Raw genomic sequence first — 14,681 nt, forward strand, 5'->3', positions numbered from 1 at the left:
GCTCTATCCCTGTCCCTCTGATCATCACTTACATACAGTAGCTACACTTACTACAGTAGCTACACTCATTCTGAGATGGACATTATCTGGCCTGTTACAAATAGTACTCCATGGCAAACAAAGGGAAGAAATATGTGGTGGAATAAAGTGTCCAGTGTTTCACACAAATGCTTTATATAGACATGTTTTAATTACATCTCATGAATGAAAAAAGACACCTTAAATAAGTGATTTTCATTCAAGACCAATTTATTTAAAAAAAAATCAATGTAAAACCACAGTTAGTGTATACATATTATTCTAAATATTTCAATGACTGGTTTATGATCAAATCATATGCACGAAAGTACATCCTGCATTTTTTTTTAAATATTACTTATTATGAAACATTATGCAGAAAATCCATATGATCCTATCATATTTATACAGTGCCTGTGTGCCCATCACTTGACAAGTGAGATTTTTGCAAAGCACTGCAATTCAAATGTGTTAGTATATTTACTCTGACACGTCTATTTAGATATTCCAAAAAAGCTATATTGCACACAGGCCCTACTTCAGTATGCCAAATCCTGATCTGTTAACCAAACAGCAGCCAAATGTCCATATACTGCAAGTGAAAAACTTGAGAGTGGCTTTTGTCTATCCATCCACCATGGACCTTGCATGAAATAGGCAAGTTGTTCCCTGGTGAACTGCAAAAGGCAAGCTACCACATGAGTCAGCGTAAAATAATAAGAAGAAGAATAACAGGGTAAGACCATGAAACTGTCAGCTTAGTTTTAGTTCATAGCATAACTGCAGGAGTTGAAAGCAACAATCACAAGGTGCCAATTTTGCAGAGACTACAGTAGGAACCAATAAAAATCCTTCTATGTGGCAAGTTAAGTTCATGAACGTGGAGGAAACCACTTGCAGAGCCGCTAGAATTTCCTCTCTGTGGATAAATGCATACATAGTATAAACCCAAAGTCATATTATTCCAGCTATTCAGCTGACGTTAGCTTTATCCACACTTGTATGCGGAAATGAATGGAAAATGAAATCCCATTGCCAGCCAGATACATTCTATACATGTTCAGCTTCTGTGTCCTTGTGTTAGGTAAAAAGGTAGGATGTTTCTACCCCGGTGAAGCCTGAAGTATGGGCAGGAGAGGGGGGTGACTGGAACCGAATACTGTACACATTAAAATCCTAAAATGTAACTCTGACAGTAATACATTTAAAGTTAATTTGACCCTTCAGAGTTAAATTAACACTGAGGATTTTTCTGTGTATAGCACTGTTGGTTTGTGGGTAATGAAGCGCTAATCATCACATCCCAAAAGCTCCATACGCAGGGTGATGCGTTCATGCCACTCCCATGGCACAACACGGACATAACGGGCATAGAACGGGGGCTCAAACAGGTTCTTCTTATGAGTGTTGTTGTCAATGTTGCCTTGGAATATCTGTAAGAGAAATAGAGAACCAACTCACCCCTGACACCTTTCAATTTATTATATGGCCCCACCCAGCTGTTCAGAGTGAATGGTTTGGGCAGTCATTATATGTTATTACAGTAAATGAGAAGTCTGTCATGGTCCTGCTAAAGCTACACTCAATGAAGAGATCAAAGTCTTGTTGTTTTCACTTATTTTGCACCAAGAGATGAGTGTTTATGCAATAATACTTCACAAACATTATCTCAAACCCCCAAAACTTTAAAGGAATACTTAACCCCCAACATGACCCTTTCCCCTTAGGGGATTTTTTTTAGACTGTTTGTGTCACGTTCCTTCACGGTGAATGAAGAATCAAAAGCAAAACTATATAAAAACTCAAATACAGCTCAGTCTGCACTTTTTCCAAAACACTGAATCGTATTTGTAACCCTTCCGGTGCAAACAGTCTCATGCATGAACAACGCACATACCTGGGCGGGCCCATGTGTGTGAACTCAGCTGTTTTGAACCACACGAGAATGCCCATTAATACATGAGAATGTTTTAAATACCAATTTCAGCAAAAATGTGTGTTTTGGAAGTAATGAGGAAATGGACTGTATACAAGACACTTGAATTATACTCTGTGAGCAGTGTTGGAGTTTATAAACAGGTTTTTTAAAATAGTTTTGCTGTTGTTAATCCTGGACCCTTATCTTCTTTAATTCATCAAGTATTTTCTTTGTTTTCGGATTCTTCATTCACCGTGAAGGAATGCAACACAACCCAGAATTGTCCATGAGTTCCAGGTTTCAAAACATAAATACAAAAAGTAATTGGGGGTGAAGTATTCATTTAAACCTGCTTTAGCAGTAATGATCAGAAATATTCTGCAAGTATATGCAAGGCTCATTCAAAATGATGTGCTCGGAGTGGACATTTTATAGATTTGACTGACCTTGTCATTTTGCGAGTTCTCCTCCTTCACCATGATCCAAGACTGTCCATCATTACTGTAGGCTATTTTGTACATTGACACAAACTGCACCACCCCAAAATCCTTGGCACCCTGGGTGATAATGCCTGTGAGTCGCTTGGTCTTCTCTAGATCTACCTACAGTAGGAACACAGGTAACTATTATACATCAGAATAACCACTTGATGCATTTTAAATAAAAGATTATTACATTATTAAAATAGTGTCTTCACCAACATACGCAAATGGGTAAAACTAAAATAAGTGTCTACGTGTGTCTTGATTCCAGCTGTGATTTTGAGTGCACACTTTTTCTATGCACAAAGAAAAATACTTTATATATTTTATACACTCATGTGAGCCATTGTGAATAATAAAGTGATTCTCTTGCCTGAAGCCACTCTGAGCGGTTGGTGGTGGCAGCCGACCAGGCGTTGGTCTTCCCCTGTTTATCCAGCCTGGCATACTGGGGATGCCAGGTGAAGCTATCGATGCCCCAAGTGCGGAAAGAGCTTGAGGCTGTCAGCTGCCCATCAGAAATAAGGCGGGATTTCATTCCCAGAGTCTCAGAGCAACCTGCCGCGTTTGAATAAACTGTGAATAAAAAGCAGGGACAGAGAAGGAGAGGGAAAATAACAAGGATAGAGAGAAAGAGAGGACAGGACGAAAAGCAGAGATGAAACAACCCAATGATCTCACCCGTAGAGAAAGAAAGAGAACAGATAGAGGATGTCCTTTTCATGGATATATACATGAAACTTCAGAAAAATTGTGAAAAGTTCTCTGATCAATTGAAATATTTGTTTTCAACCCATAACCAAGCAGGAAAAAAGATATGTTTTTATAGATATAGAGAGAGATATGAAGGAATAAGGAGGTAGAGCGGCCACTTGGGAAACGGAAGGTTTCCGGTTTGATCCCTGACACTCCCTGGGTTAGTGTTAGTGTCAGTGACTGCTGAACCCCTAACTGCACCCAATGAGCAGTTTGGTGCCTTGCATGGCTTCCTCTGCCGTAGGTGTGTGAATCGATTAATTATAAAGTGCTTTGGATAAAAGTGCTATAATGTACCGTTTACAGAATCCAATCCACTTTATTTATATAGCACATTTTACAAACACAGAACATTATACATGGACATATGGACATTATGGAATATTATGGAGACAAAGCAAAAGTATTGTGTGTATGTGTGTCTCGTCAGGCTTGAAAGGACATGTGTTTCTATTATTGCTGCCCACTGAATACTGTTCATAACATTTTCTCTGCAGTCTAACCACAGCTAAATGGGGCTCATATTATGCCATTAAAATAAGCCTTCGTCACAGGCATCATGTTTGTGAGGGCAACCACAACAAGACTCAAACCACACCATAAAGAATATAGAGTGGGAAAGTTAACGAAGACGTTTCTACATTGTTGTTTTACTAACATCAGGGATGTAGATGTTTTTCTCTCCGTTAAAAATGGAAACTAGCCTCTCAACAGAGTCTAAAAGCCCTACTAGTAGTTCCTGGGGGTCGTGCTGCTCCAAGTTTTATGGCAATCTGTCCATGGGGATAATTCAATGGCAATCCAGCCAATAGTTTTCCAGATATCTTGTTTGGACGGATAGATAGACTGACGACCAAGCAACGTTGCCGTCTTCAGAGCCTTGGCAATTAACCTTGTTCCCTGGCTTTTCTCATCTCACAAGGAGAGAAACCTGGTGAAGAACTGCAACAGAAAGTGTCTATATTGTACATATGTACTTCCTCCGGAAGCTGTCTTTTTCAACTAATCTCGACACGGTTTTCATGCCCGGTAATGTAAACATATCTGTACAGCATTAACGTAACTTCCTTACTTCCTGTACTTCTGCTTAGATACTTTCAGTAGCAGTTCTTGCCCAAAGAATCATAGGAAATGGATTTGAATTAATGATAGGAATTGTCCTTTTTCTCTTTAGTCTGCATAAATGCATTTAGTATTTGTTCTGGTAGCCAGTGAATAGAAGTAGGTGAGGCAAGAAAGTGCACCAAACTGTACTGTACTTGGATTTGGTTACCAACTTACCATTAAGCTCACAGCCTACCAGCTCCATGCGAAGAGTGCAGGCTTTGCGGCACACCACAGGGATGATCCGGATGTACTGGGCCACAATTGGAGGGTCAAACATGTTGGTCTTTGTGCTGTCGTTATCTGAGTTACCCGCAAAAACCTGGGAAAGTCACACAGGAAACAGAGATGGTTAATAAAATAAGTTGTTTGGTGAAACCTTTTGGCAAATTCCTGTATGTCAAAGTTGCTTGCTACTACAGCAAACACAAACCAGAACAAGGTAAGGTGAAGTTAAGTATAGTTGAGACATGGCAAACCTCCTGACCTTGTCCTTCCTCTGGCCATCCACTCGGTAGGTGATGAAAGTCTTTCCATCAAAGCTGGCGGACACCTTGAAGGCCTTGATGTACTCGGCCGTGCCCATGCGACTGGCACCCTGGGTAATGATGCCCGTCAGACGCATCTTCTTCTGCATATCGATCTAAGAGGAGGATCCATTTTACTCTCTCAGTGTTGGCACTCTGGATTTTCATTCATGTCAATCACGACTGAGTCATCATTACGAAGACAAGCATTAGATCAGAGAAAGAGGCCTAATCACACAATGATGGAATCACAGATTTCTGTCTGTATGGTCATACTATCCTCGTCAGTGGCTGAGCGTGTTCCTGTACATTCAGCTCACCTCAATCCAGGGGTTCCTGTCATGGGCAGCAGAGGTCCAGGCGTTGACTAAGCCTTGGTTGTTGAGCCGAGCCAGGTCGGGGCCCCAGCGTTGAAGGCCCAGAATGCCATAATGCACAGAGGAGGCTGACACCTGGGACTCCACAATTCCCCCTCCCTCCATTCCCAGCAGAGGTATACAGCCTGAGATGCAAACAGGACATCATAAACTTTAACACGCACATAGAGACGCTAAATCCTTTTTCACTGGAATAAAGGTGTGGCTGAAAATACTCTGCAGGCACATACATGCACATTTTCAATAAATGTAATGATGGTGGACCTACGTAAATGACATTGCTTTCCAACATAGGGTGAGGGGCAGTGGCAAGTGTAGTCTCCATCTAGATCTCTGCATTTCCCTCCGTTCTTACAGGGCTGGATGGCACAGTCATTCACATCTTGAATAAGAAAACAATACACAGTCCGTGATTCATTTCCTCTTAGCTTTTTACCAGTACATGTTTAGTCTAGAAGTAGTGAAGGATGCTCTGAGAACTATAACACATACTATGAGTTAAAATGGTTAGTGTTCTGGTGAACAGCTGTGCTCATACATCCCAGACAAAATACACTGTAAAATCCTGAATGTTATGGTCCATTAACTCCATTTGGTTCCAATTTGTACACTCTTGAGTTAAATTAACACTGGATTATTTTACTGTGTATACCTTACATTCCAGAGTGTTCATTTAAGGTTTTATTTTTACACTTTCAAAATAAAATGTACACTCCGGATCCTACAGTGTATGCACTGCAGACATATGAGGTACATGTAGGAACATAATACCCCCACTGTGCCTCCAACTCACCACTGATGGTGAATATTTGACATGCCCCTAAGGGGCAACACATGAGTGGGTACATGATACACCTCCAAATTGATTTCGAGGGCATTGGCTGGGGTTGGGTTCGAAAGGGCATAATTTATTATTATAAGATCTGATGTGATGCATGGAGCCATGCAATTCATTCTTCTCCCCACGGGGAGGCACCCTTGTTTCATAGGGCACATGAATAGAGCACCAACTGCAGGGGGATGTTTGATTGCCACCCTGCAGGGGAAAAACTGAATCACTATCATAAGGGTAATACTGTAGGATATTTTACCAAGTACTGCTACAGCTGTTGGACAAACCATAACACATATAACTGAGAAAACGGTACGATATACACTATTCAGTATATAACATAATCCACATTTCCACAACAGGTCTGTCAACCTGTGGAGAATGGTATCTACTGTACACTTCTTGCTGGACCTCAGAGACTGTTCTAGACTCCATTATAAAACCCAGCCAAAGACCTGTTTAGCCCCTGTTCTGGTTATCACTAAAATTATTTGATTTGACAACTTAAAAAAGAATCGTTCCATGTATTGCTGTGATATGAAGAGGGCTGATTGAAGGAGAAAAAGAGTGAGAAAGAGAGAAAGACAGAAAGGGAGAGAGAAAGAGGGCCACAAAGAAATAAGCTACATAGAGTACACATCTTCTATACATATATGAGGAACAGGGGTAAGTTTGCGTGACTACATCGAAAGACGCACAAATGAGGTCATCGACTGCGTGATTCAGAGTAAAACATCCAGAATAGAGTGGAGTACCAACGGCAGCCTAATATTGGTGCCATGTAAGGAAGTGGTTAGTTGGACAGACTGTGTTCCACCCAATCCCCCACCTACAGTACTGTACGGACCCATAGAAACCATGACGTCTGTGCCTTAATACGTACAGTGGGAGTGAACAGCCAGACTGCACAAACATTGTAATTGGTGGTCAAACTGGGGCTTTGAAGGATGAGTTGTTTTTTCCCAATAAATGCCAGGTCAGCACTGGTCTGCTTCTCTGGTAAGGCTTCAGTGGCTGGATACATTAAGCTAGTTTACTTAAGCTAAGGTAAAATAAGAAGGGAACACACAAACACAGGTGCACGCAAACTAATGAATGTATTAAAACATTTTCCTTCATCTCTATAAAACGAACTATGACTTGCTTGTGGTGAAAAGCAATTCCAGGTATTTCCTTCCCCTTCTTATCACTTATTATTATTATTCTGACTTTATTCTGACTATTTGTATTTGATCTTAATTTACTGTATTTGTATTGTTTGACACTGTTGAGGAAGTTCAAGTATAAGAATTGCCTGCAATGTTGCTAACAGCTGTAGTGTATGTTCACGTGACAAAACCCTGATGAATCTTGAACCACTTTAATTGCAATTAAACATTTTAAAATCTTAAGCTCAAACTGCAACCCAAATCAGTAATCCAGGGTTTATTTTAAGAGGATATAATGGCATTCCATTCGTCATAATTAAGTTCTTTGATCCATTAAGCCTGATTTACTGTATACTGTGCATCGTGTCTCGCAAGCAGATCTATATGCTCACAACGCGTCGTGGCACAACGCGTTGTGAGCTTGTAGATCAGCTATTTTCGACACGAGACACTGGCAGGCAACTAAGTATAACTCAGGCTTATGGTGAAGCTGAAGTCTGTGGGAAGCACAAACAGACACAATGTTAAATCTGCATGTGGACGTCTGCTGCATGCTAAAAGACCTGGAGTGGCATTTTGCTAATTAGCTAAACAACCGCGCGGCCAGCTGAATGAAGGTCTTTCATGAAACTCCCAAGATAGCTGCAAGACCCCGTTCTCACACTGCTGTGGAAGTGTGGAAAAAAACTTTGGGTGGTTGCACTTTTCTGCATGCAAAAAAATCTACCGTACATCCCAGCCAATACCATGCACACTACATACACTGTCCATTGTCTTACCTAGGATTGCCATGCGTGCATGCGTGTGTCCATATTTTGTGTCCTTATGCTATTTAGTATTTAGAATCACAAATGACATTAATCTGGCAAAACAAAAGTCATAATAATAGTAATAATAATAATAATAATAATGAATTGTGTCCAGGCAACAGAGCAGAAAGGATAAGATGGATCAGGGTGGGCAGACAGATGTATCGGTGAAGGGCAGACATGATGTAGCCCTGAGTCACAGACAGGAATGCAGGTAGTGGTACTTACTGCTCTGACAGTGGACGCCCTCAAAGCCTGGCTGGCACTTGCAGATGTACTCATTGAACACGTCACCTCGGCGGGTTGGAGCGATGACGTCACATGCGCCATCATTCTTGCAGGGGTTAGGACTGCACGGTCCTGAGAGGAGATTCCAGAGCAAAGGAGGAAAGTAATTAGGTTTGGAGTATGATGAAACTGTGGTAGTGTACTATTCTTCAAAAGTGTCCTCTTCCTGTCTGTACCGGTCTCTGTTAGGTTGCAGGTATCTCCAGCAAAGCCATCAGCACAGATACATATGAAGGGATCTTCCCCTACCCCTGTCACACATGTTCCACCATTAAGACAATGATTCACCTTACAGTAGTCACCTGAGAAACACAGAGACAGAGAGAGAGACAAACAAACAAACAAACAGACAGCATGAGAGAAAGTAAGAATGAAAGAGAGAAAGAGAGAAAGAGAGAAAGGGGAGACATCAAATTACTTTAGACAATTTAGGCTACACTCAAAATCGAACAAGGGCAACCTAGAGGTGTGCATAGGTGCTCATTGCCAGATTACTTCAGAGTCATTGACCTTTGACCAACAAATTACACCATATGTGAATTACAGTTCAATTATATGCAGTTTCATGGCCTGTATTGAATAATTGTAGACAGAGTGACATACATACATACAAACAGCCTCATTACAATAGTTTTGCAATCACTTCGCTCAACTAAAAGCAACTGAGAACAATGGCTATATTTTTAACATTGTGAAATCAAGGGTATCATTCCAAAATGGAACACGGGCAAACTTGTGGTGTACATACTTTCGCTGCATGGCTCATCGCCAGATGACCTGTGTCCCAAACAATTGCCCAAGACAAGCTTTCAAAATTATCAGTCTCATCCTTCTACGATGAATAGTTCAGACGTTATGTACCACAATATGTTCATCAATAATTTGACCTTTTGACTCCATATGTTAGATATTTAATTAGAGATCCAATATGTAACATTCCATGGCCTTCTGTTGTGATTTGATGATGATACAGTGCATTGAGTCATTGTTGACAAGGTGACATACATACTGTACATACATTTATTAACACTTAATAAACGTCAGATGAAGACCTTTCCAAACTGGGAGAATTTTAGAATAAAACCTACCTATGGCCTAGTATGTTATGGAGCAATATATTGAGCTACTATGTTTGCCCTTTGTTGTTCTGGTTCTAGCCTGAACATGTGTAGCAACACAAAGCAACAGTGGAATTGGGGCCTTCTTTGGCTATAGAGCCCAAAGTGCTGACTGACAGATCTGTGCTACTGTAGGCCAGGAAATTTACACCTAGGAGTTAAGAGTTCAGGTAGTCACCTCAGAATTAAACATAAATAAATCAATCACAGTTTTGGATATTCTATTTCATCTTGGTAACTCATTGCTTGCCCGAAGCGAATCTGTGGACAATCTTCCAGTGAAGATTGTCCATCACAGATCTTTTTTTTCTTTCCTCAACTGTGCTATCAATATTTACTACCATGAATCATGAACACACAGAGTTGCATGTATGAGAACAGCAGTTTAAGTCGTTCAACCGAACAGTGGCTGTGGAAACTTTGCACCGAACAGACTGGCTTTTCAACCTTAATACTGTACATGTTTCAGCATGAACATCAGTATCAAAACAGCCCTTTCTTTACAGACAAACCAGTGAGATTGAATATTTAGTGGACCAGGACTTGTTTCTTCTGATCCAGAAACAACAACAACTTTAAAGAAGGTGCACTGCAAATAAATGTGTAATAGTATTGATATAGAACTGGAAAATAACCAATTTAAAAGGATAATTATCCTATCCACTTCTTTAGAAATGAATGCATTCCCTACAACCATTTCTATACATTTGTGGGCTTTCAAATTAAGAACACACGGTGTCTACTACTGCTTAGGGTTAATACTGAAAATAGACAGCTAATCTTAATTTGTTTGCCCCTTAATAACAGAAGTGTTTACAGTATGCAGAGGATTAAGAGATTGTGGGATTAGTAAGGTCAGACACGTGTAATACACCCTTTCCATGAATGTCTAATTACACACCACGGCAGTGAAGAGGCTCAGAGGTCCTAAAAGAATCCCACCTGATCTCATGAACAACAAGTGGACAGGTGCACAGGTGGACAGGGGTAATCCTTAAGGTGCACACAAACATCAGAGATACCTCAATCCTATCCTGATGTACGCTATACCTTCAATATCCTTATCTCAGTACATATATATTTTGAAGTGACCCTATACGTGACACAGCGAGACAAATCTGAGGATCCTAAATATTTTGCAGGCCACACACAAAGGTAGATCCTTACATTGGATATGTGGTTCACGTTGGCCACAGTAAAACAACACAAGGACAATATTTTCCATACAGGCCTACTGTAGCTAGAACATCCACTGATGAAACAACGTCATCAGCGACATGCTGCTAATTGTATGACATTTTACAAACATACTTCTTATCATAATCACTGGGTGTGTTAGTGCTAGACACTGCTGACCTGAAATACAAACAGTCCAACATCTGCTCATTCATTACACAATGACAATGATCATTTGGACTTTGTTATTTAAGTCTTCCTAATTATATGTGGATGACAGTTAGAGGTTTAGAAGAAAAAAAACATTATGCTATTATAGATAGGCCTAAATGAGGGGGAGCGGGGGCACAATGATGCACAGAGATTTTGTGGCAAGAAAAACATGGCATACAGTGAAAAAAGTACTTGTCCAGCATTTGATTATTCTTCTCTGTGACACCATTTGACACAAGTTTGGTAATTAAATGCCTTTATTTATTTATTTGTGGTGTTTTTTTGTTGTTAGTTTTTGGTCTCCTGTTTTTATTCTCCTTGGTATCAACAGCTACTGACAAGCAAAACGTATTGAGAAACGTTATGGTATATCGGCCTAGAGAGTACTTTGATTTAACGTTTAAATCAGTGTAACTAACCTACATCATAAAAATAGCGAGATAGATAAGATAAGATATTGTTAAGAGAGAATGACATGCTAAAAATATGTGAAACTGTTAGGCGTACAAGTTGCCAGTGGTGTAAACTAACAAGAACATTTACTCAAGCACTGTAGCCTACTTAAGTACAATTTTGAGGTACTCTTACTTTACTCGAGTATTTCCAATTTTCAGTACTTTTACTTCTACTCCACTACATCTCAGAGGCAAATATTGTACTTTTACTCCACAACAATTATTTGAAAACGTTTAGTTACTAGTTACTTAGATTTGGATAATTATTACAAAACATTGCCTACATTACCCACTTTAGACATTTCGGCCATTTGAAAATAGCCGATCTACAAGCTCACAATGCCTTGCAATGCAACACATTGTGAGCTTGTAGATCTGCTATTTTAAGAGTACCTTTTCCACCACTGGTGACATGAAATGAGCTGGCATCTTTGAGTTCTAGGGAGAATAGCCTACTGTACAAACAGCCCCCCATAATAAATACCGGTTCATAGCGAGTCGGTTTGGTCAATTGAAAATGAGTTGCTTCACAAAACAACGGGTAACAAAGGCCAAAGGGACTTACCGTTCACCGAACACAGACAAATCAAGGCAACAATAAAGTTTGTTAAGTATATCAAGTTTAAACGCCCGGGACGTTTCATGTTTGTTTCCTTTGCGCTGCCTGCGTCTCTCTGCGACGTTATACCGCTAGATGGCCGCTGGACAGATTGACAGGCTGGATATTAGGCGGGTTGGAAATTACATTCATGGATTAGCAACCCCGGAAACTATGTGGCCATTCACGCAGTTAGTTCATGATTAGACGATATATTATGCAAATAATGTGTGGCATAACGATCAATAGCACACATAAAGCAATACCCTAAATTAGACTGAATATTTGTTATCTTCATGTAGGCTATATTAGGCCTATTTATAAACCATATTCTTTGGAATAGGTTTAGCCTTGGATCAAGACTAAGATGCATTTTATTGAGTCTGACTTTTCCTTTCGTACGATTAAAAAAAAACATCTATATAGTCTTGATCCAAGGCTAGAATAGGTTTAAGGCTGAAGTCCTCAAACTGTTTGAGCAACAACTCTCCATATAGGAGGATGGAATAAGGACGTGCTATGCAGACATTGTGCTGCGCACCATTTAAGTGGTTGGCACGCCACCTTGTGTCTCCATCAGGCGGACGCATGCATGACAAGTAAAAAAGCTATTAAAACCCCCTCCTTCCCACTGGTATTATTAGGGTAAGTTAAATGTTTAGGATAAAACACAACGTTTATGTTAAGGTTAAAGCTCTATATTCGGTAACCGGACGCCTCGCCCCAAAACACGCTCCCCCCAATTTGTTTGGGCGGACCAACGGTTCTTCAGTTTGTGTACATTTAAATGAATTCACTCACTTCACTTCTACTGAGCACAGCAATATTTCTTAAACAATTCTATCCATGATGACATTTATTTGCATGTATAATGTAAAACAAAAATTCTTAAAAATATGTCCGCTCCGTTTTAGTCAGATGTTAGTCCTGGAGTCAGACAGCTATAGTAGCCTATTAAATAGGAGGAGACTTGTATGTAGGCTGAGGGACCCATATATTTGCGTGATAACCTTTATAAATAAATATATATATATTTAATGTAAAAAATACATTTAAATTTAGGTAAAGTGTGTAAAGTATTATATATATATATATATATATATATATATATATATATATATATATATATATATATATATATATATATATATATATATATATATATAAGTTATATATATAAGTTATATTATATATATATATATATATATATATATATATATATATATATATATATATATATATATATATATATATATATATATATATATATATATATAATATAACTTGGCATTGTAATCCCTTACATTACATTACATTACAGTGGGAAGTATTGTATTATTTAATAATAAGTTACTGCCCAACACTGGCCTACAAGACTATTGTTATTTTTTATTGTTTGATAAATGTTTTTTTGATTATATATATACACATATGTATATATGTATATATGTATTTTTTTAAAGAGTAAGTATAGCATTATACAACATTCCTCTGTACTCCTCTCACGTTTAGGGGCGGGCGTGTTTAAAGTTACTCTACTATGACACTGTTTTTTGTTTTTTTGACACACATATGGTGTTGTTATATTGTTTTCATTATGTGTGTGGTTGTTGTTCAACCAACCATTTTCATTAGACAGGGCCGAGGCAACCGTTATATTATGATGTAGGCTACTGCAACACTGTGACTGCGTCCTATTTAGAACACATGTAATCAGTCTACCAACACTCACCATCTGTCTGGGTGTGACGGCGGCCTTTAATAAACTTCGTAGTACGACTTGAAGTCGCGTGCCAAAAAATGCCGATCTACAAGCTCACAACGCGGCAACGCGTTGTGAGCTTGTAGATCTGTAGATCGGCCCTTCTTCTCCCATACCGTACTAGTATCCCCGTTTGTAACCTCGGAGAGTGAGGTAAGGGGGTAACGGAGGCAGCGTTGCCAGATTATGTGAAAGAAACAAGCAAACAGGTCTAGGAAAACAAGCCCAAAAGAAGTGACTATGGGCCCCGCACGCGTTGTGACTGTGAGCTTGTAGATCTACTATTTTCAAATAAAATCTTGGGGGGAAAAAGGGGGATATTTTTAATATTTTTGAATATTTTAACAACGAAAATCTTGTATGGGAGGTCCCTGGCACAAAATATTTTCAGATGGGGGGTGTGTGGACAAATACATATTCATTTGGGGATTATTGACATGGAAATGTTTAAGAACCACTGGTTTATAACAACATTAGGAAACAAGTACAAATACGTAGTCTAGATGGAAAGTGGGTTCCAAGCGTAAAGGGTGGATTCTTTTCCGCCACCTGGTTGTTTTTTCATCATTGAGATTCTCATTCTGCCAGGTAACATGCTGAAATAATGGCCCATGAGGTTCATTTTTAACCCTTTATTACATATCCTGAACCCAAACCTGAAAATGGAAGAAATAGAAAAGACCACAACTTTTGAAGGATACAACCAGACAAATAAATGAAAATGAAACCCATACAATTTGGACCCAAGGAATTCATTAAAGTGGTAATTATTAATCTAGCACATCTTGACTCGGCTAGGCTACAGGGACAAAAACAGCACCAAAAGAACTGTTCATATCACATATATTTTTTTTTACTGAATACTTCCTCTTACTAATTGCATTTTCTTAATCCTTGAAGAGTGTATTTTAAGATTCTGCCATGTACCAGACTGAAATAATGTCCCACAGGATTTTTTGGAAGTATACAACATACAAATGAACACATATTCCATACAATTTGGACACAAGGAGTTCATTAAAATTGGTATTATTAAGATTCAAGCATATCCTGACTATTTTAATGCGTCCTTGCATTCCCAGTAATGGAGGCTTACTTTG

The 14,681-nt window shown here is 39.2% G+C and overlaps 1 protein-coding gene across 2 annotated transcripts; it reads right to left on the minus strand.

Annotated features, from left to right (window-relative positions):
- Nucleotides 1–231: 231 nt before the first annotated feature.
- On the minus strand, nt 232–11,918 carry LOC311047118 (lactadherin-like). 2 transcript variants are annotated; one of them, XM_084059720.1, is made up of 10 exons: nt 11,787–11,918; nt 8,436–8,561; nt 8,200–8,331; nt 5,451–5,564; nt 5,126–5,307; nt 4,766–4,921; nt 4,456–4,600; nt 2,792–2,976; nt 2,383–2,538; nt 232–1,451 (listed from the first exon to the last, which is right to left on the minus strand). In XM_084059720.1, exons 1-10 carry the CDS (start codon nt 11,863–11,865, stop codon nt 1,308–1,310), a joined length of 1,419 nt encoding a protein of 472 aa, XP_083915846.1. In that variant the 5' UTR covers nt 11,866–11,918; the 3' UTR covers nt 232–1,307. The 2 variants fall into 2 exon arrangements, with proteins under 2 accessions (XP_083915846.1, XP_083915845.1); XM_084059719.1 differs by having other exon boundaries at nt 2,792–2,994.
- Nucleotides 11,919–14,681: the final 2,763 nt, after the last annotated feature.

Source organism: Gymnoscopelus microlampas (genome assembly GCF_963454915.1).
Source record: "Gymnoscopelus microlampas genome assembly, chromosome: 1".
NCBI lineage: Eukaryota > Metazoa > Chordata > Actinopteri > Myctophiformes > Myctophidae > Gymnoscopelus > Gymnoscopelus microlampas.